The sequence below is a fragment of the Myzus persicae genome, unplaced genomic scaffold (genome assembly GCF_001856785.1).
Source record: "Myzus persicae strain clone G006 unplaced genomic scaffold, MPER_G0061.0, whole genome shotgun sequence".
Taxonomy (NCBI): domain Eukaryota; kingdom Metazoa; phylum Arthropoda; class Insecta; order Hemiptera; family Aphididae; genus Myzus; species Myzus persicae.
The window spans coordinates 588,232-615,369 of NW_019104211.1; the positions used below are offsets into that span (position 1 = coordinate 588,232).

The following is a 27,138-nucleotide window of genomic DNA, read 5'->3' on the forward strand; positions in this document are numbered from 1 at the left end:
TTGGTTATGTGAACATTTCATTCAAATTTAGTTTTTAGTTGTGTGATTATTACTTATTAGCAATTTACACCTAATGAAAACTTTTTAACTTCATACTTAACATGACGATTAAATTTATTTTTGTTATTTATTAAAAGTTATTACGAATGTCTACACGAGTCATAATTAGAAACGATTAAATTCAACCCCTTAAATTCCACTATTAACACTATTATTTTACTACGTTTATTGGGCCCCACATTCTCTTTATTTGCAAAAAGATCTATCTATTAAATGCAAGCATCAACATATATTAATACGCTGTACACGCCTAATTGCCTATAAATTAACCTCCGGGCTCCGGCAGTCGGCTGCTGTGGTGGAATAGATACACTCAAGAGTCTTATTTTAAACAGCCTATATAGTTTGGGCCGGGACAATTAATATAGGTAACATGAAGGTACAGTGGTACACTCTCGTTTTATAGCAGTATTTCGGACAGCCCACAGGTTTTGTGGTGTCAGGCGTTTGTGGCAGCATAATATGACGTACATAATAAAACATAGGTGCCAACACCTATGACACAGTCTCATTGTTTGTTCCTTTCAATAAAACACATACCTAATCACAAATCATAATATGTGTGTATAATATACATAAGTACATATATTGTACATATATAAAAGACTATGAAATGACCCAATTCTGTGTCGAGTTTATAATTAACAAAACGATTTTATCGAGGAACTTGTGGTTAATTATTAGACTCCATAGGGTCGCTTGCACGTCCTCATTCTGAGCATAATAGCAACGTTGACTTATTTTTTGTATTGAATAAAAATAATATTTATTAAATACCACACATTAAAAAAATAATAATATTACATACAAATAATTTTTTTTCGGATACAAAGTAAGAAAAAAGAAGTAGGTATTAAAAACCAGTGATTAATAAATAATAGGTATTATAAGAGAACGCTACACTCGCGTGGGTTGTCGTGGTCTTACAAATGTACAACATAGCAAACACTAGTTCATGCGGGAAAGAACCACTCAGGCTGTAGTCCAAGTTAGATAACTAAATGTCCACACTAGAAAGAAAAGAACACTGACTGGACAACGTTGTTTTTAGTTTTTCGATATCACAAATACGAAACAAGTTCTTGTTGTTTGAAAGTATATTATTATAGGCTATTGCGTTTCAAACTTGAATAACTTTTTTTTAAATTATAATAACAAAAAAATAAAAACAACGTTGTACAGTAAAATATGCGTTCTTCTTTTAAGTGTGAACACTCAGTTACTTAGCTTGGACTACAGCCCAAGTGGTTCTTACCCACGAAAATCGTTTTTACTATGTATTACATTTGTAATTTGGAGACAACACATTCGGGCGTAGTGTCCTCTCAATCATTAAACATTAGCAAGAACCACACGTAAGGCGCTGCACATGATCTGCTTTGTACTTAGACGGTCGTATGTACCCCAAATGCTGCAATTCATTAACAGCTCGCACAAATCGAGATCTAATACACAAACTTCTTAAGGAAAAAAAAAGTTTTCTAATGTATTATTAAATATTCATCGACCTACTGATGAAATCCATTCAATTCAAAAGCAATACCCATAAAATAATAATATATTATAAAAATAATTTTGTCAAATTAAAAATATTTAACTACCTATCTAAGCAGCAGGCTTTAGTACATTTAATAACTAAATATTATGATGGTTAAAATGTTGAATATAAAGAATAATGAAAAAACATCAACTCAATATATGTTAAGAAGTTTTACAGTAAGCACAGCTGACACTTCAAAAGTGCAAAACTCTATTCTATCAATATGAGTGCTAATCAGAAGCAGAGAAAAATATTTAAAAGAAAAATTATCAAATTATATAAACTTTGAACACTTGAATATGCAGATAATAGCAGCTTGGCTATGGTCTAGAAATGACAGAGTAAAACATGGTTTACTTGTATACAAATGTACCTCGTTGAGTTAATAAATCTAACAGTTATTAACTTAAATAAACTAAATATGATATGATTATAAATTTTTGTTAAAATAAGATTTTAGTAAGTATATGAATAAATAGCATACATAAAAATGTAGTTGGTAGATCACATTTTCCAGTAGATTAAATGTTAGGCTACAAATTCGTTGGTAGAACACATATTGGACCGGCCCCTAAATAATAAACATTAAATCTTAAAAATTTCAAATTTTTGGCGGAAACATCAAATAGATGTAATTTATGTAAGAGAGTTCAGACTATGGACTACAAATAAACTTGAGTAGCTTATAAGTTTTATAAATAAAACATGTCACGTCAGTAAAAACCAGTATACAGAGAATCATCAAAACTACATTAGATTAAAAGGATACTGTAATACTGGATCTATATCGTCATTATTGTCGTCGTCGTTTTGATCAGGACCAACAATTGAAATAAATTTCTAAAAAAAAAACCGATACTTTTTTAAAACATTAATTTGAAAGGTTTAATTAATATATATTATCAACTACCAATACCCTGAAACCTAGTCAATAATTATATTAAAACAATTTAATTAATAAGACTAAAGGTCCACACACTGGAGCGGCAAATTGTATCCGGACTCATTTTACCGCCACCGCTACTATTGCTGTGTGTGGCAACCTTTAATGAGGTTTTCAAAAATATTTTACTAATATATAGATGAAATAATATTTGAAAATGTAATGAAAAAAAATGTAAAATTAACTGCATTATTAGAATACATAATCTTAAGAATAAGTTACCTGTAACCAATCATATATATTAATCTGGTCAAACCTTGACTCTAAATGTAATTTGTATACAATAGATATATCTGGCATGGTTTTTAATATTTGTTCTGTAAATTCCAATTCACAGCAATCACACTGTAGACATAATATTTATTCTTTGAGTTTATGCAAATCATTTATGTATGAAGATTTCTTACATCTATATAATGTTGAGGATTGACAAATGCTGTATATTGAGCAGCTCTATCTTCTCCAACAATTTTGCGTCTAATAGACGGTAAATCATCAAATATTAACAATTCATTTAAGGGCATGGTTGTTGGAGGTACAAGAAATTGCTTTAATATTACTTCCGTTAAATGATCTAAAGTCTCTGAACGTGCTTTTTCAAACTCAGTCATTGGCCGGGTATCTTCATATTTTACATTGTCTATAAGTTTCTTTTATAAAAGATAAAATAATAACCATAAAAAATAATATAATTTAATAACTAATTAACTATGTTAAATTTAAAATTTTACTCTTTTAAATTGTGATCTTGATATAGCTTGTAAATTGTCTTTAGGTTTTTCTTGAGGTTTATCTTCTACAATAACTAAATTAATTAAATGGGACTCTTCTAAACGTTTTACATAGCTTTGAATTAATTTTAAAGCAGTTTTTGCCCGTTTATTATTATTTATATTCTTTAAAATATGAATTATCTAAATAATATAAAGAAAAGTACATAATATGTAAAAAAAAAATTACAATAGTATATAAAAGTATGAACATAAAAATTACCTGGTCAAATTTTGCAAGTAAATCATCTTTAGACAAAAATTTTAATAATTGTAAACAAATTTTGTATGATGCATTGTCAATTATGTGTTTCTTCATTCCAGTGCAATACATTTCTCTGAGCTAAGAACGTAACATTAATATACATTAAAAACAAATACAAAAACAGTTATAAATAAAATGTTATCAATTTATATACTTGAGTTCCTAATGGCGAATGTGGTAAGTCCGCCACTAAAATGTGTAAAACCCTTAGTCCAATATGAAAATCTTCAATACAAGCTTTCAATGCTCTAATTAATTGAAAAAATGTTTCCTGGAATTGTTATTGAAAATAAATGTTTACATAAATATATTGAATATTTGAACAATTATCTAAGAGATGTATACTTTAAAATTGTTGTCGATTTTTAATTTATAATTAGTTGAACGCAGTTTAGTAATTTCTTCTAGTGTTTTTTTATCTAAAGAATCAAATAAAGCTTCTTGTGCTGATTCATGAGCCACACAAATGCAATTAAGAGGCTTTAGATAAAAATGTTCTATGAGGCAAAACTGTAAGAATTGTTAATAGTAAAAATTGTAAATTATCAAGTTATCAAGTTTTATAAATATTACCTTGAGACTTTCTATAAACTGTTTAATAGAAAAATTATAATATAAAAATACTTCAGTCACATATTCCAAGATCCGCCCACCCAAGTAGAATGAACAGTCTGGCTTTAAAAATACCTAAATACAAATTATAAAAATAATTTTTTCATTTGAATTCTGTGGGTTAACAAATCATAGCATTTTTTCTACCATCAAATTAATAGTTTTTAATGAATATATATAAAAGTATACACATCTAGAATATACTCATGTATAATTGATAATAGTAATAATTTAATAATAACTGTACAACATTACTATTATTGTAATAAAACCATTAGTAACCAAGATTACCATGGTTAAAATAGGCGAATAATAATTATGGTATAACTTGATAAAAATATTAATAGATTATACCTGATCCATGATGTTATTTAAAAATACTACAGATGCTTCACTAACAAACATTTTCACTTTAAGTTTAGTGACCACGTGATGAGGTAAAGAATTGTGTAAGTTTGATATAGAAGTTGCAATACCAATAGCCAATACAATTGGAATTTCTTTTATATAGCAACTGTAAAACAAAAACAAAGTGTTTAAAATAATAGAAAAGTAAACAATAATATTATAAGTAATAATAATGAATAATTTAACAAAAAAACCTTAAAAGTAGGATGAAATTTTGTAAGACTGTTTGTTGACACATTTCATAATCTTTTACTAGAATTGCTATACGAGTTCCAGTTGGTTGATGACTAAACCATTCAATTAAAGTAGATATAGTACATTCAGATGGTTTAACAACTGAATTTAAACTTTTATCGATTTCTTCATCAGACTAAAATCCAATATTCATTTACTTAAATTTTATTTTTATAAATATACATATTATATTAAAGAATAATTGTAGTCATACATCGGAATCATCATTATTTGTGTTTAACAGTTGTGACACCATACTTATAACTGCATTTTTGACACTTGAAAAGTGCTCAGAAAATAGAGTTGCAACAATAACAGGTGGCTGAGATTTTTCTAAATCGGTTGCTAATAATCCAAATAGTGATTCATGATCTGGTAAATTCACCCCTATACAAATAAAAATACACTACTATAGAAAAACATATTAATAATTTAATTTTAAAAACTAAACCTGTAAGTAAACATGCTGTTGGAATATATTGATTTGTAGTGATGTTTGATGTTGTCAGGAAATCAACAGTGTCTGAAATAAACTTGGAGTATATTGATCCATTTAAATCCTATAACATTTCATACATGTGTGTTAATGTATTAGTTGTATATAATACCATTGATTATAAATACTATATAGTATTTAAATGTTAAATTATTTCAACAATAATTACATCAATTTTAGATTTAACATCATTCCAAATATCAGTGTACGTAGTATGCCATAACTCATCTTCTGATTTATTGGTTGTCAATTGTTTCTTGCTTTTGCTTTTTCTTTTGTTCTTTTCCTTGTTTGGTTTTTTAAACACAAAACATCCCTAAGCAATTAACAATCAAAATCATTATTTTTAACTTACTTATATAAAGGTAATTTATATATCAGCTATTGATAATATATCTAACAAATAAACAGTACTCTAAAATAAATACAGTTGAATTTCTAACATACCAATTATTGTCTTATAGTTTAAAAAATTTGAAACAATAATAAATGAAAATTGTTTGAGTTAAAGCTTATAGTTATGAATTTTCTTATATTGAAAAATAAATGTATAATCATACTATTATGATTTAGAATTTAAAAACATAACATTATGTCATTGTTATTACTTTTAGTTAGTGAAATCATATAATGCAAACATGCAAACTTATCAAGATAGATTCACTGATTTTATCGAAATCATTGGTGGTATTGTTAGGTTGATATAGGTGAGTACCATACTTACAGTTTCATATTCAAAAGTAAATATAAAAACTTACCTTGGACACAGAAATCGTAGAATCCATAGTGGTTACACAGTGCCTAACAGTTGAGTAGTACCGTTAACGTAATTCACTATTTTTAACAATCCGATTGCAACTGCTGTCTGCAGTTTCACTGTAGTAGTAAGTATTAACTATTTTAGTAAATAGTAAGTGCTGCAGCTGCTGCCAAATGCATCAAGTATTCAAGTAATCTAAAACCTAATCTGTAATAGAAGTACCACGGGACAATATATGAAATGAAAGTACTGACAACTGACTAACTAAATCTCACTGTCACTGTAACCGACTATACATATACAATATTGAGTGTTTAATGATCACGATTCAGATACCTATATCTTATATCGCGCTAATGGTTATTGAGAAATGAGTAATGACTATAATTGAGCAACAGAGTAAAAAACAAAAGTACTTAACTGAAAATAATGAATATTTATCTGAAAGGCGATAGCAGCATCCATGGCAGCATCTACTGAGTAAAAATACGCGGGAAATACATTTGATAATTTAACTACCACATACCAGGTAAGACATTATAAAATAGATAACGATGTAAAAATGGGTAACCACTATTAAAGATAAATCCATAGATAATAATATACAAGTTATAATATAAATTGTCTAATGTCTGTGTTGTATAATGTATTAAGTAGATACATTGACATATTGTGGATTAATCAGAAATCTGGGATATACCTGTTATTTTTTAGCGTGAAGTTGGCCATAGAAAATATTAAAATATGACCATAGGAGTTTGGAGTAGATACAGAAGTCAGAAATTGAGAAATATATAATAAATTAGACAATTAGTAAGTAAGAATGTTACTAATACGCATTAAAAATTTTAATGATATTACAAATAACACTACAATGAAACTCAACTCGCACAACTTACTGTGTTTACTATTTCCGTCTTCGAGACTTCGTGTAAATTTTGTTTATCCTTATCTTAACAATTTTACACTCGTAGTTTCATACCTAGGTAGTAGTACTCATACTAATCTCCGTAGTATCCGTATAAATACTCGTACATTAAACGGATTCTAAGTTCGTGGTTAAATAGCATTATTATCATATTTTAAGTTAGACAATTAAGTAATTAATAATTATTATTCATTAGTATGCATTATTTACTGACCAATGACTGTTAACTTTTACTATTATATATTCGTAATAACTATTATAGTTTTAGTTAACTCAAGTTATTAAGACGCATGTGCACACTGATAATTCTAGTTTATTTTCTCTAGTTTGGAATATTTCTATTAAGAAGATATCATGTGGCACGAAGCAAGAAAACAAGAGAAAAAAATCCGTGGCCTATTGGTCGACTATCAAAGGCGAGCTCAGCGACGAAAGGATTATTACGAAAAAATTGTGAGTGATTTTATTTCTTTTCCAAAACATATCAACAACAATTATTGTATCTTGTTTATTCTCAGAGAGCTGATCCTACACAATTTTTACAACTGCACGGTCGTCAATGTAAAATACACATTGATCCAGGTATTGCAATTGCCGCCAATAGTCCTGCTACTATGTAAGTATTTACTAATTTTTTTTTTCTTAGTTTTTGTTTTTTTCATAATTGGATCGAATGTATTTTTTTTACATTAGGATGCCCTGGCAAGGAAATGAAGAAATAATGATTGACCGATTTGATGCACGAGCTCATTTAGATTTTATTAGAGAACCTAGGAAAGATGATGACGATGAACAAATGTCTTATGAAGAACGTCATTTAAACTATGAACGTTATCGTATTCTCGTTCAAAACGAGTTCTTGACCAGTAATATTTTATCAAGTCGTCTATTATCATTTAATTTTAATCATTTATTTTTAAAATTTTAGTTTCTGAAAGTAAATTTTTACACCAACTCTATCTGGAAGAGAAATTTGGCCCTGTAACTAAAACAGATGCAGATGATGCTAAAAAAAAATCTACTGCTAATGCTGCTATCCCATATAAATATAGCGATGAAGACACAATTCAAACTGATGATTCCAGAAAATATTTGGATATAAAACCTAAAAATGATGGTTCTGATGAATCAGATGAGGAGAGCGAAGTTGATTTTGGTAAAATTTTGTTTAAAAAATAAAATAGAATATAAATTGTAATTTAATAGCTTTATTTTGCTTCAAAGATTTATCAATTGATGTTAGCAAAATTGGTACTGACCAAGCAAATGAGTTGAACACTACTGCGCATGGTTTTGGCATGACAACTAATGATTTTTATAGTTTTCTTAATAATGATTTGGAAGAGGCTGAAAACATTCAATTAGCTCGTTTAGCTGAAGAAGAAAAAGCTATGTTTGCTGTAAGTTTTCATATTCAAATTAATAATTATTATAATTGTAAGCTTTTTAGTATTGAATCTTTTTTATTTGTCTGTTTTTTCCTGGAAATGTTCTAAGTATTTATATTAAAACAAAACGGTTTAAAGTAAAAATGATCAATGGAATTGTATTCATTAAATCAAATTTCAAAATCTTATTACTTCAAACAATTTTAAATTTTGTTCTTAGGGACGGCGATCCAGAAGAGAACGTAGAGCTTTTCGGTTAAAAGCTTTAGAAGGCAAAGCATTAAGTCCACTAAGGTATTTAATTTTAAATTTGGATTTATTATGTTATTGCAACAGTTACAATTACAGCTATAAATTATTTGTAATTACTTTTTTTAGTTATGCAACTAGGAAGAGTCCCAGTTATACTGATTTTGATCAACTATCATCAATGATGACATCTCGTTCACCCACTCCTGAAAACTCAGGCCAAGTAACTTATATAACTAGTTTTGGTGATGAAGAGCCTACGACCAATGACAAATCAAAAACAAGTACAAAGTAAAAACAGTGATTTACCTACTTATTTGTTTTTATTAATTTGTATGTTATAATATATTTAAATTAACATTGTATCCACAAAATGTTTTTGTTTTAACAAACAATGTGTATTAATTATTTAAGTTAATATTTATCATTTGTATTCATAGGTCTAAAACTTCTAAAAATCATTCAAGAAAGAAACGGAGCTCTCGTTCAAGATCCCCCCGTCGAAAATCTAGATCATTATCTAAGGGTCATAGTCGTCGACATAGATCGCGAAGTCGAAATAAATCGGTGTCTCCTATCAGGTTCAGATATTTTTGTTTATAATAATTTAATGAATAATGTAAAATTAACTCTCAATTAGATGTCACTGTTAATAAGATAGTGTTGATCAGACAATTAAATCATAATGGTTGCTATATTTTTAACAGCAACAATATGTAGATCATAAATAACTATGCATTGTGTAACTGTTCTATTACATCTTATATCATGTACATCATAAGTTATAACCAATTTCCTTTATTACTAATTGTTAGGTTGATTAAAATTAAATTTATATGTATTTTGTAATTTTATGTTTTTAAATGAATAGGAACAACACACAGTTGCCAGCTGCTCAAAAACCACCGCCTGTTCAACGGTAAAAATATTAATTCATTGGAACCCATATACCTTAAATAGTATTGTCATTGGTTTTTTTTATGCACATAGATATTATGGTCGTAGAGGAAATGATTCATCATCAGAATTGAGTATTTCTGATGATGATGATAAAGATAAAAATACAAATAACGTTAAACCTCCGTAAGCTGATATGTTCTTTTAAAAATACATACTAATTTTTATTGAAAATGTATTATATTTCAGATTACCAGATCTCAGTCTTTCTTCTTCCAGCAAAAAAGTCAGTAATTTGTTAATATATCGCAAGAGTACATTAGCATGTTGCGAATAAAAATAAATCAGAATTCTAGGGGATTATGAATTTTAAAACAAATGAAAATATATAATAATAAATAATCTCTTTGATATGAATTTAAGTTTGTAGATTTAGATGTAATTGTAACATAATATGTTTACAGCAAGGCCCAAGTGACAGCAAACCAACTCCACAAGAATTAATGAAACGAAAAATGAAAGTTTTGCTAAACAAACAATGTCAGTAGTATTACTATTAGTTCACTTTTATTGTGAAGAAGTTGCTTTTAAAGTCAACATTTTAATATATACATTTACTATTTGTAAATTTTAATAAATGATTATTATTTTATTTCCTAATATATTATACATTTATTTGGTTATTAGACAAAGCGGATAAAAAAGCACAAAGAGAACGAGAACTAAAAATGGAAAGAGAGCAAATTGAACGAGAAGAAGAAATCAAAGAGTTGTCATTAAAAATGAGAAGAAAGTATGTATTATACTTTTATTCAATATTTATTTATTTTGTTTATTATTAACTTATTTTAGAAGACGGCAGTTACGTCATCCTGAAAATAGTTCTTCATCATCTCGATCTAAATCGCGTTCAAAATCTAGTAGTTCTAGTAGTTCAAGTTCAAGTTCGAACTATTCTAGGTATACTGTAGTATAAATTGTTATTGTTAATTTTCATATTCTAATATATATTAATTTTTAGGTATCGAAGTCGTAGACGTAGATCTAGATCAAGAAGTGGTGGACGTAGATCTAGATCAAGAAGTGGTGGACATAGATCTAGATCAAGGAGTGGTGGACGTCGGAGGTCTAAAAGTAGTGATAGACGTCGTCGTTCTAGAAGTGATGATAAGAGATGGTCTAGAAGGAGTGAAGAACGAGATAGATATAGAAGAGATGATAGACGAGATTATGATCGTAGAGATGATTATCGTTCTCGTCGTAGTCCCGAAAGAAGAGATAGAAGGGTAAATAGAAGAGACAGTCCAAGTAGAAAGGAAATAAAACAAAGGGAGAGCCCCATTAAAAAAGAAATTAAACAGCAGAGGGAAAGTCCAGTTAGGAAAGAAATTAAGCAAAGGGAAATTTCAGATCGTATTAAAAAGGAAAATGTGGTTCGTCCAATTGTCAAAATAACATATGAAGCAAGTCCAAAACGCTATGTGTCAAGTACCAAAGTACAATCCAATTTAAAGTGAGTATAGTCTAAACTCTAGTCAATCATTTTTACTATTACATTAAGACTAAAATGAACAATCATGTAAGTTGACTAGAACTTTAAATTCTTATAAATAGAGCTGAGGGTTTCTTGCATTTGCATATTTGTTTTGTATAATTGTTAAAAAGGCCAGCTAGATTACAAATGTAATGTTACAATGAATACAAATCTGTGACTTTTTACACATATTTAGCTATAGCTTTTTTTGACATATTACAATGAAAACTCATTATAACGAAAAACCATACTACGTAAACATTACATAAAGTAAAGTAAATTTATCCCAAAACATGAGACAAATCCATAAAAAAATACCAAAAAAATAGACAGAGTAAACAAGTTCAAATAATGACAGGCTATTTTAAATAATTGTATAAAATGTATTAATAATTTAATATAATTTAATAAAATAATAAAAATGTAATTAACTACTTATGTAATGTAAAAATAATGATATGTATGGTAAATAATTATACATTGATACATACCTTAATACATAAATATTAAAAATTGTTTTTTTTAAGCCCACTCTATTACGGAAAATTTCTGTGACAATTTCACTTGGTCCTTTCAGGTTCGTTATAGAGAGTTCAGGTTTATTTTTGCAGTTTTATTGATAATTTTTATCAAAATGATTATCTGTTTATTCTGTTATTTGAAGGCAATCATTCATCAATCAATCAATGTAATAGTATTTTACCTAACCAATAAAAAAAACAATTTTATATTTTTAATGCTATTTATTTTTGAAAAAATCAAAGCACTTTTTATAGGGTTTTCAAGTGAGTAAGTGATTGCATGTATGATGCGTGTGATTACTTTCCATGGCTATAAGTCCTCTGCTCTAATTATAAATATTAGTATCTTTACATTAAAGTTACAGGTTATGAAATTAAAAAATTGTGTGTTGTCGGTTTAAAAAGGTAACAAACCCTTAGAAATTAAATCAATAATTCTTTAAAAAAAACACAAAAATTGATTGTGACAATGATCTTAAAATAATCATTCAATATGTTTTTTTTTTTTTGTTAAAATAGTTTTGTATAAAATAAATAGGTAATAATTATTATTATCCCATTATATTTATTAATTGTAGTACTAATGTGTATAGCACATCTGTCAATTAATTTCAACACTCCCTATTTATAAATTATTAGAATACATTTTATTTACAAAATTTTATTTTTTTCAGGCCACTTGTAGATTATGATTGAGTGCTGGATGTGAGTTTAAAGGTTATTTATCAGGATTAAAAGTAATCAATAATATTTAAATTCTTGTAAAATGTTGGTCTTATAGATTTTGTTAAGCAAGGATATTAACTCTTGATCTAATTATAACTTTTATATAAAAATATGTATCATTATTTATATTATTATAACTTTTTAAATAAGACTATTCAAGTTTTTTTTTTCAAATTCTATAAAAGCATAGACTTCTTAAGTCATGTCTCAACAACAACAACAACAACAACAAATTTAGACCATTGATAAATGGTCTATATTAGTATATGGTCTAAGTATATTTTATAATACCATAATATTATGTTACCGCGAATGATGATAATTAGACACTGTTGAGAATTTCTAAGCCATTATGAAATTGGCTGTTTAATGTCTAAACTATAAATGAATCAAAGGAATTATATTAAGATTTATAAAAATATAAATATTGACTAGGCACTATCATTAAGAGAACTTATACCCACATGTGTTGTCTGCGTCTTACAAGAGCATAACGTATCAAATTTTACCTTCAGCAGATAACGTTTAGCTCTGTCACTTTAAAAATTAGAGATAATTGACCTCTTATTAAAACTAAAGGTAAGATTATTATGGAATGCATCTCGTGGGCTTTTTATTACATTTTAATTTTAAAACGAGTTATGAGTATTTTAAAATTATAAATTGTTTGTACATCTCACAACTGTAAAATACTCACAACTCTCTTTAAAATTAAAATATAATAAAAAGCCCATGAAATGCCCTCTGTAATAATTTTACCTTTAGTCTTAATAGGAGGTCTATTCACACTAATTTTAAAGTGATAGAGCTAAACTTGGTCTGCTGAACGTACAATTTGATAAGTTACACTCTTGTAAGACAGAGACGACACACACGAGTATAATATCCTGTTAATGTCTAATGCTCTTTAAACAATGTGGTAATAGAAAAATATTTATACTACTAAATTAATTATCATTTAATTGTAATTACATATTTATGATTAGCATGCAGTGATCAAAGTGGAGGGATGTCTTTCATCATTTATATACTTCTCATGTATAGCTTAACAGTCAAATAAAATAAGTGAAGGGATGGAAAATATGAATTTTAAAAAGTGGAGAGATGCCATACCACTATATCAATCTCCCCCCCCCCCCCACTTTGACCACTGTTGCATGACTGTAGTCTAGTGATTCTATTTTAACCCACTTCCCAGACAGCAGTTATCTTCTTTTGTTGAGCATGTTTTAAAATAGATTTAAGTTTAAAACAAACTGTATGTCATGTAAAAGTGTTTAGGTAGTAACAAATGTTATAATATCATAGATGTGCCTGCAGAACAAATTATTTGAGCCCAGACTATTTCAATGAAGATTTAAATATTATAAAAAATCTGGAGAAAAGTTCATACAACTTACTAGTTACCATATAATATATTGCCTATGTCAAATTACTGCTATATTGCAATAACTAATAAACAATGCATATTTTTAATCATTGGCCAACAACTCTAGACATTTTAAACATTTCATAGGAAACTTAGTTTTTTCCTAAATTATTATTATTACTGGTAACAAGTATATTAAAAAAAAACTTTTAAATTGAATTGTAAATAATAATTTATTTTAAATTGTGACAATTGTGTCCATTAAAAGCATTAACCAATAAGAGAAAAAAAATTAACAGTTTATTATTGGTCATCTATAGTGTTGTATTTTAAAATATTTACAAACAAAATGTAGAGATTTAAAGTTTTTACTGCAAAAAGTTTATATTATTCTTCAATAGTTATACACAAATATTATATTAATGCGTATTTAATAAGTATTTGACAATTATAAAAATAAATGTATGTAAATACATAATTTAAAAGACATGAAGAAATATTATCTATAGTTTAGATCAGAGTTTCTCAAACTATGGTGCGCGTACCACTAGTGGAACGCGGAAGACTACATGTCGATACGCGAAAGACCACACAGTAATAGAACGAAGATTAAATAAATGAATAAATTACTAAAAAATCATGATATGAAAAACAAGGTAAGTCGTAACTTTTTGACTGTCAGATTTTTCGGTAAGCCCGTGACGTAGTGAAGTATATAGAAATGATAATTTAATGAAGATATAATAAAACAGATAAGCAAAATGACGTCTTGCCAGGATTTGAACCATATCTATACTTTTGTGATCATACCATATTATTGTTTATATCATGAAAAAAAGGTTGTAAGGAAAGGGACTTGTAATTGACTCAAAATCATGTTGATACCAACCTGTTGGCCACCTCTCTTCTAAACAAAATATTAAAAAATGTATCAATTGAGTAATTATTATGTTAAGATTGTTTTGTTGAAGATATTAATATATTGAATATCGATTAGTTGTATTTAATAATAGTCATGTTAAACTATTTTCTATTTAAAAACAAATTGTTATTTATTCTATTAAATTGGGTAGCTTACGAGCTCTGTTTTAGGAATAATATGCACGTTAGTAATTATTTTACTTAGATTTTAGAAAAAAAAAATTGATTTCATTGATGCACATTCAGACAAAGTAATTTTTTAATTACTAATTGACAAATATGAGTAGATATTTTTATTCACCCCAAATCGAATATGTACCTTCTATAGATATACATTCACATCAACTAAAACAATGGATAATAATTAATAATATAATTTATACAAAATATAACCCAAATCAAATAAAAATTAAATTAAAACAGTCAACATATCAGGCTGTGAAAATATGTGAACTATATATATTTTACGTTATCCTCCCAATTGAGTCCAACTATAGGATGATGGCTGATATGCGGCGTGTTCATAGTCTTGACCAGAACTGTTAATGACTACACACTTTTTATGATTTACTTGTGGCTTAACGAAATAACAAGCTGTGCATTGACATCGGTTCACCGGTTCTCTTTGGCCTCCGTACTGAGACAACCAATCGTCAGATGTTGTTGCATTATAATTCTCTTGGTAGGAAAAGTTCAAGCTACTTTCTACGTTAAAAAAAACAATAATACATTAAATATTAAATATAATTCTTGTATGAGAGTGTATCATACCATATCCAAGTGCAGGCTGATAAACATCTTGGTGTTCTCTTCTATCCTTTTCCTCAACTTTGACTTTAGTGTCTTTAAACGCTTTGGCAAATGGATTATATTTGATTTTAAGTTTAGTCACCTAAAGAAAAAATGTTTCCATGTGTAGTCATTTAAAAAATTTCCGACATGATTTTCTACAACTAACAATCATATGCATATTATTAAAGGTAATAGGTAGGTTTGCAACTAATCCGATATGTACATATAGCCATCACTAGACATTCAATATATGGGTACCTAATAAGTAATATTGCACAAAATCATAAACCCCTTTATGTTTTAGAAATTTCTGTAAAATAATAATACATTTTATTTATTTGTTTAACAAACAAAATCCTTAATTAGGTCATTTGTTATGGAGCTATCAATAAACCTTATGGTATCCAAATTATTAATAAAATTATATTAAATAATGACACGAAAATAAAAGAGTGATGAAGTCTCCATATGGAAGTACTTAATATAATAGCCAATAGGTAAGGTATTATTGTACTCTTGTATTAATATATTAAAATTACATTTTCGGATAGGTATCAATATTTAATAAGGTACCTAAGCCAATATTCTTTACTATTTAATACCTACTGGCTTCTATACTACTATTTGATACAATGAATAAGTACCTTTACATGCATTCTAATTAAATTACTAATGGACTTTTTAATTTTCGGTACCTAGGTACTACTAGGTTTATCTGGTTGTCTAGTACTCAAATATTCAAATAAGGTGAAAAGTTTTAATTTGTTGATGTTACCTCTTCGTTTTGATATGCCGTGACTGCCATAAACCTGGTCTGCGGCATCGCAAAAATTTGTACGTCATCCGGATCTCCAACTTTGACTATATGAAGTTTGGTCTCATATTGGTGTAACGAATTTAAGTGAGTCTATAAAATACAAAGCATATTAGTATGTCATATCTATTAGTCAATTCATTTTAGGCTGAGTTTTTAACTCCACTTCAAAATATGAAATAGGTACCTAACAAGTTGTGTTTTTTTATGCAATCGGGGCCGGCTTGAAGGCCGTTCGAGCTTTGCAAAAATAAATTATCTAGTACATAGTTCGAGACGTATTCATTTATAATGAATAATGAATCATATTCATTGATAAGATTGAAGTCTTATTACTGTCTCTGAGAGTCCGAGGCCCCAGAGTAACACGCAACACCCACTAAATAGGCCCCTCAAAGACTCAAAAGCGTTTCGTACATATAGCCTTGATATTCAAAATATTTATTTAATAATGTTATGTAATAATTTAACTTAAATTTATTAATTTTTAACTATAAAACACTTAAACAAATATAATTTTAAATTTTTGTGATCCCGGTCAAGATCAGAAAAAAACCCAGTAAACATGCCAAGGCTATACAAGACGTCAAACTTGGATACAAACAACCTATGCTTATGTGGAATGAAATTTTAAATTATTTGTATTATGCAAAAAATTAAAATTGATAAATGTCCAAAGATGAAAAAAAAATATTTACGACTGAGATGAGATGATACCCGACGTATGTTCTTAGAATTTCGATTAAATAGATACATCAGTACATTACACATTTATGTCTTACTAGTGATAGGTACCTATATTTAACTAGTAATTAAGTAGGTACCTACAAACTAGAAGATTTTTCACTTTTCAACTCTATAAATTATAATACGTGTAGATGTAGGTAGCGGCAATGCGACATACCTGTCCCGGGTTATCCGGTCTGTTGGTGAGTTTGATTTTAGCAAATGAAATTGGTTGATCCATCCAATGTTTGCCAAAATTTGGTGATTCTGGGTGTTTATAAAATGGATTCTTTGTGGCTGGGTCCGACGTGGTAGTCGGAGACCATTCACTGTTAATGTACTTCCATCGTTGACCAACCACTTGCACAAACTCCAAAAATACAGTGTACATGTCTCCTGGACATAATCCGGTAACTTGCGTTTTGATCACCGGAAACATTCTCCTAATATACAGTTGTAAGTTATTTTTTTAGATCTTAGATTATGTTTAGGTTCAACCTCGCTGCAAATAGGTCGACCAGTTTTTTGGGAAAGATAAATAAAGAAACGTAGGGCATAGCCCATCCCCGACAAATAAAAATTATTATTTACATTGAATATCTATCCATTATTAAGCAATAATTAAGTAAAAACAGATGACTATTCAATTTTATTTCTTGAGTACAATTTAAAAAATTGTAGAAAAAAATAATATTTACCTACTTAGTGCCTACTTATACTTGATATGGACTTGTGAGACTTGGTTGAGTTTTGAGTATAAGTCTCCCTTTATTTTCCTAAGCTTCTCTGAAACCTTATACATTATTGATCGATAGGTTTTGTAGGTTCTAGTTGAAATAGGTACGAGTAGGTAGGTATAGGTACGAAATATTTTCGAATAAATAATAAAATCAAAAAGTAATTTTTTTATCATATAGTATAAAATAGACATATCTTAAATAAAATTGTTTGGTTACCTATTTATGATGTTTATTTTTAGGTCATATTTTTTTGTATATGCGTGCTTTAAAATATTACAGAATTCGTCCAAATGATCAAATCACAATGTTGTGAATTTTTACAAACAGATATTATGAATCGTCTAACATACACAATTTATTTTTAGGTAAATAAATACCAAATACCTATAGCATTGCAATAGCATTAATGTTAATTTAGAGTTTAGACATTTAGTACCTACATAATATTATTATTTTATTTTCCGGCAAATTTAGAACGGTTCGAATGATAAGACTATAGGTAGGTAGGTAAGTACAGTAGATATAAATAATTATAATAACACAATTGTATTATATGTACCTATTAATTATGACTGCTAATTATTACGTGTTTTTTTAAGTTAATTTATAAAAAAAAAAAAAACAATATAATAATGTGTAAATATTTAGAACTGTTGCAAATAATTTATAAATATTACAATGGACTCACCTTCCTGTTTTTGTGACAATCATTTCATTGTTGATCGCTAAGAATTCGGACCAAAGTTGAGCATCCAACAATCTTGATCGCACTGGATGCCTTTTGCCCCAAGTCAAGTTCTGTAATTCGGAAGAAGTCATTTCTCTCGTATTCATATTCATTTTTTGTTTTGTTTTTTGTTTTCTCGATACAAACACAATTGGACCAAGAAATATTCAATACACGAAAACACAATTAACAGGTAACGCACATTTTTGTTTCTCACATTAGTGTTGTCTCGTTCACACCTGAGTGCCCAGTGACTGGGCAGGTAAAATTTTAGAAATTTTCGAACGGTCCCGCCGACAGAAATGACTCGATGGTCAGTAGGTGGAGACTTCTTTTATTTTATTGCACCCATTATAGTACATTATACCAATTGTTTGTTGTAAACGCGTGCGTTTTATTGTTGTGTGAAAAGAGATATATTATTATTCCTCATCAATGGGTACCGCTTGAATATAATATATCCTTTGGGCCTGTGAATATTGTGATCAATTTACACCTTAAACATTACTAAGAATCGTGATACTTAAATTAACACTAATGTAATAATTTTTATAAATATTTTTTTCTTTTAATAAATATCTGCGTTTTAATAAAATTACTTGATTATTATTATTAATTATCTTATGCAGCTACAAGGACGATCTATACCTATATAATATATAATTTTCCGTTCAGAAGATTATTTTTTAAATTTAATATAATATAATATAATATCTATAACTTACTATAAAATGCAACCATACACCGATGACTACAGACCGGATTTGTATGTTCTACAATAATAAGGACAAATAAGATGTTTTCTGTTTGATTTATCATAATAAATATAATTTACCAACACATTATAAGTTTTAGGTAATATAATAAATTTACAAAAATAATTATTATTTATTATGGTTTATGTTTTACAACAACAATAATATGAATTTCTATCAATGAATGGTCACTTCACACAAGCCATCTGCCTGGATTATTGTACCTTTAATTTTATTTTTTTTTCTAATTTATCTGATATTCTGATGAATCACTTTTGCTTATTGTAAAAAAATAATACTTTACAGATTGTACAATTACTAGGTTAAAAATTTAAAAAACGACAATTAAAATGAGCAACTCAATACTCATTTGAAGGAAGTCACAAAGTTCTACGTTCATTATTCAGTCTTTTGAATAGTTATATAAAATGAAATTATAAGTATAGTAACATACTAACATATCAATATTTTAAAGAAGTATGTATTTTTAAGCAAAATAAAATGTTTCATAATTATATATACATTTGTTGTGAAATTAGACGTCGAGAACCCTAACCGGCCTAACCCAAACCATACTGCATAGGCACATAGCCGGAATAAAAATATTTAAAAACCATAGATATTGTAATAACATACTGATCTTTGAATGTACTTATAGATACATAATACATAATAGGTATATTCTACTAAAAAAGTTGTGTCTATTGGTTTTTTACATAAACGCAGCGGTATTATGGTATGCAGTAATACAGTACCTACTACCTAATACAGTATACATCTTCACATTTTGTTTAGTCTTTGTTGTTTGTAATCCATCAATTTATGTCACATAACCCGATAACTGATAATTGAGATTTAATAAACATCTGAAGGTAATTTAAAATATTCTACATACTTAATAGAGTATATACTACCGTAAGAAATTGTTTCAATACCGTGAAAACGAAATTAATTATTATTTCAATCCTTTCTGGGAATCAGTTGTAAATTGCAATGCATTCTTAGAAAGTCATGTTATTAAAACGAATAGGTACACATTTTTCATATTATATTATATTATGTAAGTATATAAAATATGTATATATTCTAAAATCAATTATTTCGTTATGTCATTCTATGTAGGTAATAATGGACCTTGTAATATCATTTACCTACTATGTTACAGCATTTTAATTTTATTATGTTTGTTTTTACATTTAATTTTTGTTTCTAAACACATACAATAAAATATAACTTATAATATATTCGTAATGACCCACTCAAATTGGAGAATAAGCGTCTACCTGCTTCAATAATCGACCACTAATCTACTCTAAGGTATTAGCGCAGAAAAATATATTGTTGTAATAGAAAATATTATTTTCTAATAGGACACCTTATTCGACTGAGTATTGTATAGTTATTGATTTCATTATTTCAAATTATATAACACTATTTAATCATTACAGCAAGAACCAAAAAAATATAATTTAAAAAAAGATACTTTCCCACCTAATACCATAATATTGCTCTTTACATATTATTTTCTTGTATAGATTGATTTGAGGGTAATAGGCAAAAAATACCAAGGAAAAAAAGAACAATTTAAAAAAAAAAACTTAAAATTTGATACTAATTGATTAGTTATGAAAATTAAAATAACACATACATTTTTTATTAATGTGTAATAGTGATCACTTATTATGCACATGTTTAAACATTTAAAATATATTTTTCAAAAAAAATATTACAAATAACTACCTATTACAAAAAATGTTACCTATGTAAAGATGAAGAATGAAAGATATTATAAATTTTATTTTTCGCATCATTTTATAAAATAAAAACAACAAGATTTTCTAAAGAAATACATTTTTTTTATCTCAATATTTTAAATATTTAATTAAATAAACATTTTTCTTAAGAAGATTGAATACCGACTGTTTTTATTGAGTTCAATACAAGCAATTTTGAGGTACATTCTGGCCGTGGCCCGTGTAAATGTGTGTGTAGTAAGTGATCACGTTACATACTAATTGCAAATATACGTATTTTTTTTAATTTTCATAATCAATAATTAATGTATTTTAAATTTTTACAAATTGTTCTTTTTTTTCTTGGTCTTTTTTTCCTGGATTCGATTTGGGTATTTTCTGGTAATGAGTACCTAAGTAAGTTTAGTACCTTTCTGACTGAAATGTGAGTATTTTATCAATTATTTTGTAAACACAACTGAAAAGGCTCAAGATGAACAATTAATAATAGTCTTTCACAACTCGCCTTGGAAATAAATCCTATCTACATAGGAACATTATGTATGTACGTCATGATAATATGCACATCATACACGCACACTCCTTTGTTCCCCGCCGGGCCGCCCCATTAAATATCAGCAAAGCCCGTGTTCTAAGGAACTTGCGTTGCAGGATATATTCACCCCTACCTCTGTCTACGAACAATAACCACAATAACTGCCAGGATGACTCCTGCAGGATACAACAGTCTTCGCAGCCCGGCGTATATCCTATACCTTTTAGTAAGGTGCTTATACATGCACATGCGTGAGTACGTGTGCGCACACATACCCCACGTGTGGTCCAATCGTTTATCCTTTATGTACGGGATTATGTGTTATTGTATCTGTTATATTATTATACTATTATTATATGTATACAAACGTCCCCCGACCACGGACTAAAACGTAGTATAAAGTAATTACACAAGACGTCAGTTCCTTTTGTCGGCAGGTGCATCTCTGTCCTCTGTGTACACGAAAATAAGAAATGATTCATAAATGCGTTGCGGGTACGCATGTATCATACTATGTACACGCGACCATAAAACCATAAACGTTGCCACATATGAAAACACGACTTAAAACTGTATAGGTACGACGGCTACTATACCACCATCCATCAGTATGTACAGAGTATACAGAACACACACAGCACAGTTCGACGTATTATTGCATTAGGTACATCTATATATAGCTGGCACTGCAATAAGTAAAGATATATATATGGATATATATAAGTAGAATAGTAGATATAGTTGGCTGGATAAATAATAAGCACATAAAGCCAAACGCCCCAAACATAATAGTATATAATATGAAGACTTTGCGAACCACAAGCCCACGGGCACTGAATATTACGAGGAATATTATTATTTGTAATTATATTAGGCTGGTATCATCGCGAACATAATATGTCGCAGAATCAATACGAAAACAATTCAAAAACAAAAAAGTTTTTGTATTTAAGAATAAAAATTTAAAAACCACGAGATGGAAAAAATTCAGAAATGTTTTTTTTGAGATAACCCCGGATATCAGAGAATGATTTTCGTAACAGTGACTTTTTTTAAAAACACTGTACCTATAGTAGTGTAGCCACTATAGTCTGTACCTACTCTATAGCCTATAATCTATATGATGCACATATATGTTTATATTATGGAGCCATAATATTTACTATATAATTGTTTCCGATGGTATTTCAGTGGGCATACGTTTCTCATTACAATTTAAAATATAATATATAATACACATTTAAAATACATTACTTTCAAAGCAAACACTGAAATGGGCCAATATGTGCACAGTCACACATAGTACAAAAAATTGGGGTGAATCCACCCAAAAAAAATTCCCAGTATCTATAACATATAAATATCCAGTAATAAATATACTTATGGGTGACCGGGAATGACCCAAATCACAATGAACTAAAACTAAAAAACTTAAAAAAAACTTATCAAAACTACAACTTTTGCCACTAAAAATTTACAAAAAATTAAAATATAATAATAAATTATATACATATAGAACCAACTTCTTCTATTTGTTTGTACCATGGGCCATGGGGTGTGTAACTTAACCGAACTAAAAAAATATGTTTTTAAAAGATCCATTGCAGTGTAGGTCATTTTTAAGTCCAGACGAAGTTAGTGACCTTTGTGAATGAATTTTTGAATTATATGTAAAAAAACGATAAATTAACAACAGATTTGGACGATTTTATTTGTGAAGATGCGAGGTTTCCTCCGCATGTCATTATTTTAGTTATATTATATAGCACATTGTCCACATAAGCGTTCATAAGCGATAATACGAACAGCAAATGTCGTCGAATCTTTTCATTCACGTTTAAAATATTTTATTTTTGAATATGCCACACCTAAACATCCAAACATCCTCAATATTTGAATTTGAAGTACAAACAAATATTTACATTACAATTAAAAAATTTTAACATAGGTACACCGTACTACCGTAGAACATAGAAGGCCGTGAAAGTATGAAATACATTTTAATTAGAAAGTATTATATTCAAAATTAATAAATTATAGAAATACGAAGGAGAAAAGGATAAGTTTGATTTTGTACAAACTATATCATATTACTTTAAAAAATAGTTGTTTTTGAGTTTTTGACTGTTTTTGACTGTTATTGATTATTTATTATAAATTGAATGTAAAAGTTTATAGATACAATTTCATATTATGTATTTTTATGTTATTTAATGATTATGGAATTTAAATAATATGTGACTCACATTAAATTGAATTAAAACTAACTAATAAAATGTATTATATGTAATATAAATTAATTAATTAATACTATTAGAATCACGGAACAAAACCATGAAAAGAAAACCAAAGATAAAAAAAAATATGGACCCATATCGTTCAAGCTAAGTTCAGTGTGATAATTGATGTGTCGAAATAAAAAAAGGATTATATTAATATTCTTATTAATACACTTAAATACGTTTTAAGAACTTAAACACTACTGAAATAATTATAGAATAAAATAATTCATGCATAGCTATCAATAAGAATGGGGATTGTTAAAAAAAATACTTTTAAAAATTAATTAACTGTGTTTTTTTTTTAAAAAAATTAAGGTAATTTCTAAATGTTGACATTTTCTCTATTTCCAAACGTATAATGATAATGGACGTTATATTGGGAATAATGGAAAATTCGCATCTTTTGGCCCTGAGAAATATTGTCACAATTCAATTTTATAATAATAGGTATTTTTACTTTATAACCAAAATAGAATTTATAGTTCTACTCGGACTTCGTAAACGCATTTTGTCTATGTGGTACACTCGTACGTGTGTAAGACGGAGACAACACACGCGGGTGTGAGGTCCTCATAAGATCGTGATTCGTGGCTTATACCCGCAAGCATACAATTACACACATTTGCGTGTAATTAAAATTACACGGTGCATTAAAATTAAAGACCTGATAAATCACGTTAAAAATATGTTAAAATTACAATGAAAAATACATTAATGTTACATATTAAAAACATTTAATATTATATAAAACTGTATAAGTTCCTATCCGAGAGAAATAATTAAATGTTCGCACACGACAAAATGTATCAAAACGTTTTAGCTGTTATTATATTTATACAAACATTACCTATTTGTATTTATTTTTTTAATATCTGAATAAATTATTATGGGATATTAAATTAATATCCGATAATTTATTTATGCAACAGCTAACAGACCGCGGTCCGCGGGGCCCTTTCAATGCGCGAGGACCTGTGCCGGCTCTGATTATACATTTTGACTTATTTAGACTGTTAAGATAATACAGGCTCACGTGCATCACTTTGCTAACGAAGCTAGCCCAAATCCAATTACGAGTATCACAATAGAAACGACAAAAAATGGTGTACAGTAAAATAGAAATTCAACTAAAACAAATAAGGGAAGATTGTGATAATGGTATACGGAATATTGAAAACTTTTTAAATACCATCTGTTATATCATAAGGCATAAGATATCGATAACTCTTATTCTTTATTATTATTTTTACTTTAATCGCCTTATCAAATTATCGATCTTACAGTTATTTTAAACTTATAACTTATTATGACATATATTATAAACCAAGCGAAATTCAATAAATAATATACATATTTATATATTTTAATTTGTGATATAATATCATACAATTATCTTGACTTTTTCCTGTTATTTCCTATTATTTATTGATGCAAGTACGAGTCAAAGGATACCAGGTAAATTAGATTATTTATCTAATTAATGTTTAATTAGAAAGTTAGAACTTATATCTAATGAAATATGACGTAATATAGTAAAATATAACATTTTGGTTTTCATTTTTTATCTTTTTTTCCGTCTACCATCTTTACAGACAGATATTCTAGTGGTAGAATATGTCTCTTATCTCTATATTAATATAATTTTTTAATTTTTAATATATACATATCATTTTTTATATGGGAGGAATGAATACGTCTTTTTTTTATAACACAACACCGTACTCTTTATTGTTTATTGGATTAGTAAAGGAATTGGGTGCCCCGTTGTCGAATATATTACAAAAAATTAGTTATCTCATAAAGTGAGTAGTTATTTAGTTATTACAAAAAATAAATAGAATGTAAGATAGAAATAATTACTTAACAAAATCAAAAGACCCAACTTATCTTGTTTTTAATTTATTTGAACTTGAAATGTCGTGGTAAAAGCCGAGATCACGAGGCCGAAGGTGTCGCGATGTGGGTGGAGCATATATTTATACCACGCACATTTAAAACCGACAAACCTTTGGATTCGATAAAACTTTAAAATAAAGTTGCACGTAAGTACTTAATTCTGTAGAATAAATTTAAAAATACACAAACACAGTTTTTTTTTATAATTTGTTTAAGTTAAAATTTGGACTAAATTACGTATCTAAACTATGAATAACGATTTTAGTTATTTTGTAGTAATGTAAAAATATTATTCGTGGGTACTTAAGACTTTCAGATTAGATATATTATTGTATTTCATATTTTCATACACACAATGATGTTTTTAAATGTAATTTTTTGGACAAAAACGAATTATGTTTACTATATTTGTTCTGATGATTATTAGTTATTAGTGTTATTACATATTTACATTGTATAGGTATAGTAAAATAAATTACCTACCTACTTTAATCACAATACCATCAAATGACAAATATATTTATGTACGTAAATAGTAATATTATAGGCCATCATAATATTACAGGCTGTCTTCGCTCAGAATCGTTTTTCGTTTACCTACAATGATTTTATATCACGAATTCAAATTTAACACATCTAGGTATTACAGTGATTCTCTAAATACCTAATAAACTGCAGAGTGTCACCCACTTACCCACTTTTTTGTACATCCATAACTTACACTTGACGCACCATCATATGATTTACTTACACAATTTGAAATATCTAAACCAACATTATTTTAAAAAAATATTATGCCATCACACAGTGCTTGAGCATTTAATTCGTCCAATTCGACAAAACCTAAAAATCTTTCTTTAATTTTTAAATTGTGCAAATGTCTAATACAAATACTATTTCAATAAAACAATTTTATTCGTGTGTTCTCATTCAAATCAACACTCGCTAGTTTATTTAAGAATACATTTATTTAAATAACATTTAACAAGATTATACATTTTTACCTCATATGGTCTGACACAGACTTCATTACTTAATGATAATTAACTATAATATTTTACTATCTAAGATGACACTAATATAATCATTTGATAAATACCACAACATATTAAGATATATCCCTAGCTACATAATAATATGTGATATGTCCCTAATTTTTAAAATAATACAAGTTCAATAAAAAAACAACAATTCAAATTTACCTAATATTTGAGATCATTGTGACATATTGACATGAGTTTCCGTGACATTATCTGCTAGAGCCAAAAATAATTAGCAAATGCTGCAAGTCTCCAGCCCTGCTTATAAGTTATCATAATTATAGGTAACTTAATACCGGCTTTAATTGATATTGCACCATTGTTTGCACACAAGATAAATCAAATCTGATCAAATATTGTGTTGTATAAATATCTGTCTGACTTGTCTGAGTTAAGTACATTCTACATCTCAGAACGTAGTTTTTCTTTGTACAAACATATCTTAAATAATATAAG

General features: G+C 27.9%; 3 protein-coding genes across 10 annotated transcripts; 1 reads left to right on the top strand and 2 right to left on the bottom strand.

The window, feature by feature from the left end:
* Positions 1–848: 848 nt before the first annotated feature.
* LOC111040050 (origin recognition complex subunit 3) lies at positions 849–7,066 on the bottom strand. Of its 3 annotated transcripts, XM_022323759.1 has the most exons (16): positions 6,988–7,066; positions 6,087–6,295; positions 5,498–5,644; positions 5,284–5,392; positions 5,047–5,219; positions 4,793–4,968; positions 4,545–4,704; positions 4,152–4,265; positions 3,924–4,088; positions 3,733–3,849; positions 3,537–3,656; positions 3,275–3,457; positions 2,951–3,193; positions 2,766–2,888; positions 2,370–2,440; positions 849–1,505 (listed from the first exon to the last, which is right to left on the bottom strand). In XM_022323759.1, exons 2-16 carry the CDS (start codon positions 6,111–6,113, stop codon positions 1,400–1,402), a joined length of 2,034 nt encoding a protein of 677 aa, XP_022179451.1. In that variant the 5' UTR covers positions 6,114–6,295; positions 6,988–7,066; the 3' UTR covers positions 849–1,399. The 3 variants fall into 3 exon arrangements, with proteins under 3 accessions (XP_022179451.1, XP_022179450.1, XP_022179452.1); XM_022323758.1 differs by lacking the exon at positions 6,988–7,066 and having other exon boundaries at positions 6,087–6,578; XM_022323760.1 differs by lacking the exons at positions 3,924–4,088; positions 4,152–4,265; positions 6,988–7,066 and having other exon boundaries at positions 6,087–6,578.
* LOC111040049 (CLK4-associating serine/arginine rich protein-like) lies at positions 6,722–12,485 on the top strand. 5 transcript variants are annotated; one of them, XM_022323757.1, is made up of 17 exons: positions 6,722–6,901; positions 7,343–7,469; positions 7,535–7,632; positions 7,710–7,882; positions 7,945–8,172; positions 8,241–8,416; positions 8,625–8,698; positions 8,783–8,944; positions 9,094–9,234; positions 9,525–9,572; positions 9,644–9,736; positions 9,800–9,836; positions 10,015–10,090; positions 10,238–10,343; positions 10,406–10,510; positions 10,572–11,063; positions 12,280–12,485. In XM_022323757.1, the coding sequence occupies exons 2-17, from the start codon at positions 7,371–7,373 to the stop codon at positions 12,299–12,301; spliced, it is 2,130 nt and encodes a 709-aa protein (XP_022179449.1). In that variant the 5' UTR covers positions 6,722–6,901; positions 7,343–7,370; the 3' UTR covers positions 12,302–12,485. The 5 variants fall into 5 exon arrangements, with proteins under 5 accessions (XP_022179449.1, XP_022179445.1, XP_022179448.1 ...); XM_022323753.1 differs by having other exon boundaries at positions 10,403–10,510; positions 12,280–12,301; XM_022323756.1 differs by having other exon boundaries at positions 6,741–6,893; positions 10,403–10,510; positions 12,280–12,301.
* Positions 12,486–14,132: 1,647 nt separating this feature from the next.
* Positions 14,133–27,085, bottom strand: LOC111040077 (brachyury protein-like). Of its 2 annotated transcripts, XM_022323807.1 has the most exons (7): positions 26,845–27,080; positions 18,623–18,890; positions 18,382–18,491; positions 17,132–17,396; positions 16,189–16,320; positions 15,393–15,513; positions 14,133–15,326 (listed from the first exon to the last, which is right to left on the bottom strand). In XM_022323807.1, the coding sequence occupies exons 3-7, from the start codon at positions 18,402–18,404 to the stop codon at positions 15,091–15,093; spliced, it is 777 nt and encodes a 258-aa protein (XP_022179499.1). In that variant the 5' UTR covers positions 18,405–18,491; positions 18,623–18,890; positions 26,845–27,080; the 3' UTR covers positions 14,133–15,090. The 2 variants fall into 2 exon arrangements, with proteins under 2 accessions (XP_022179499.1, XP_022179498.1); XM_022323806.1 differs by having other exon boundaries at positions 18,382–18,890; positions 26,845–27,085.
* Between the last annotated feature and the right edge of the window lie 53 nt (positions 27,086–27,138).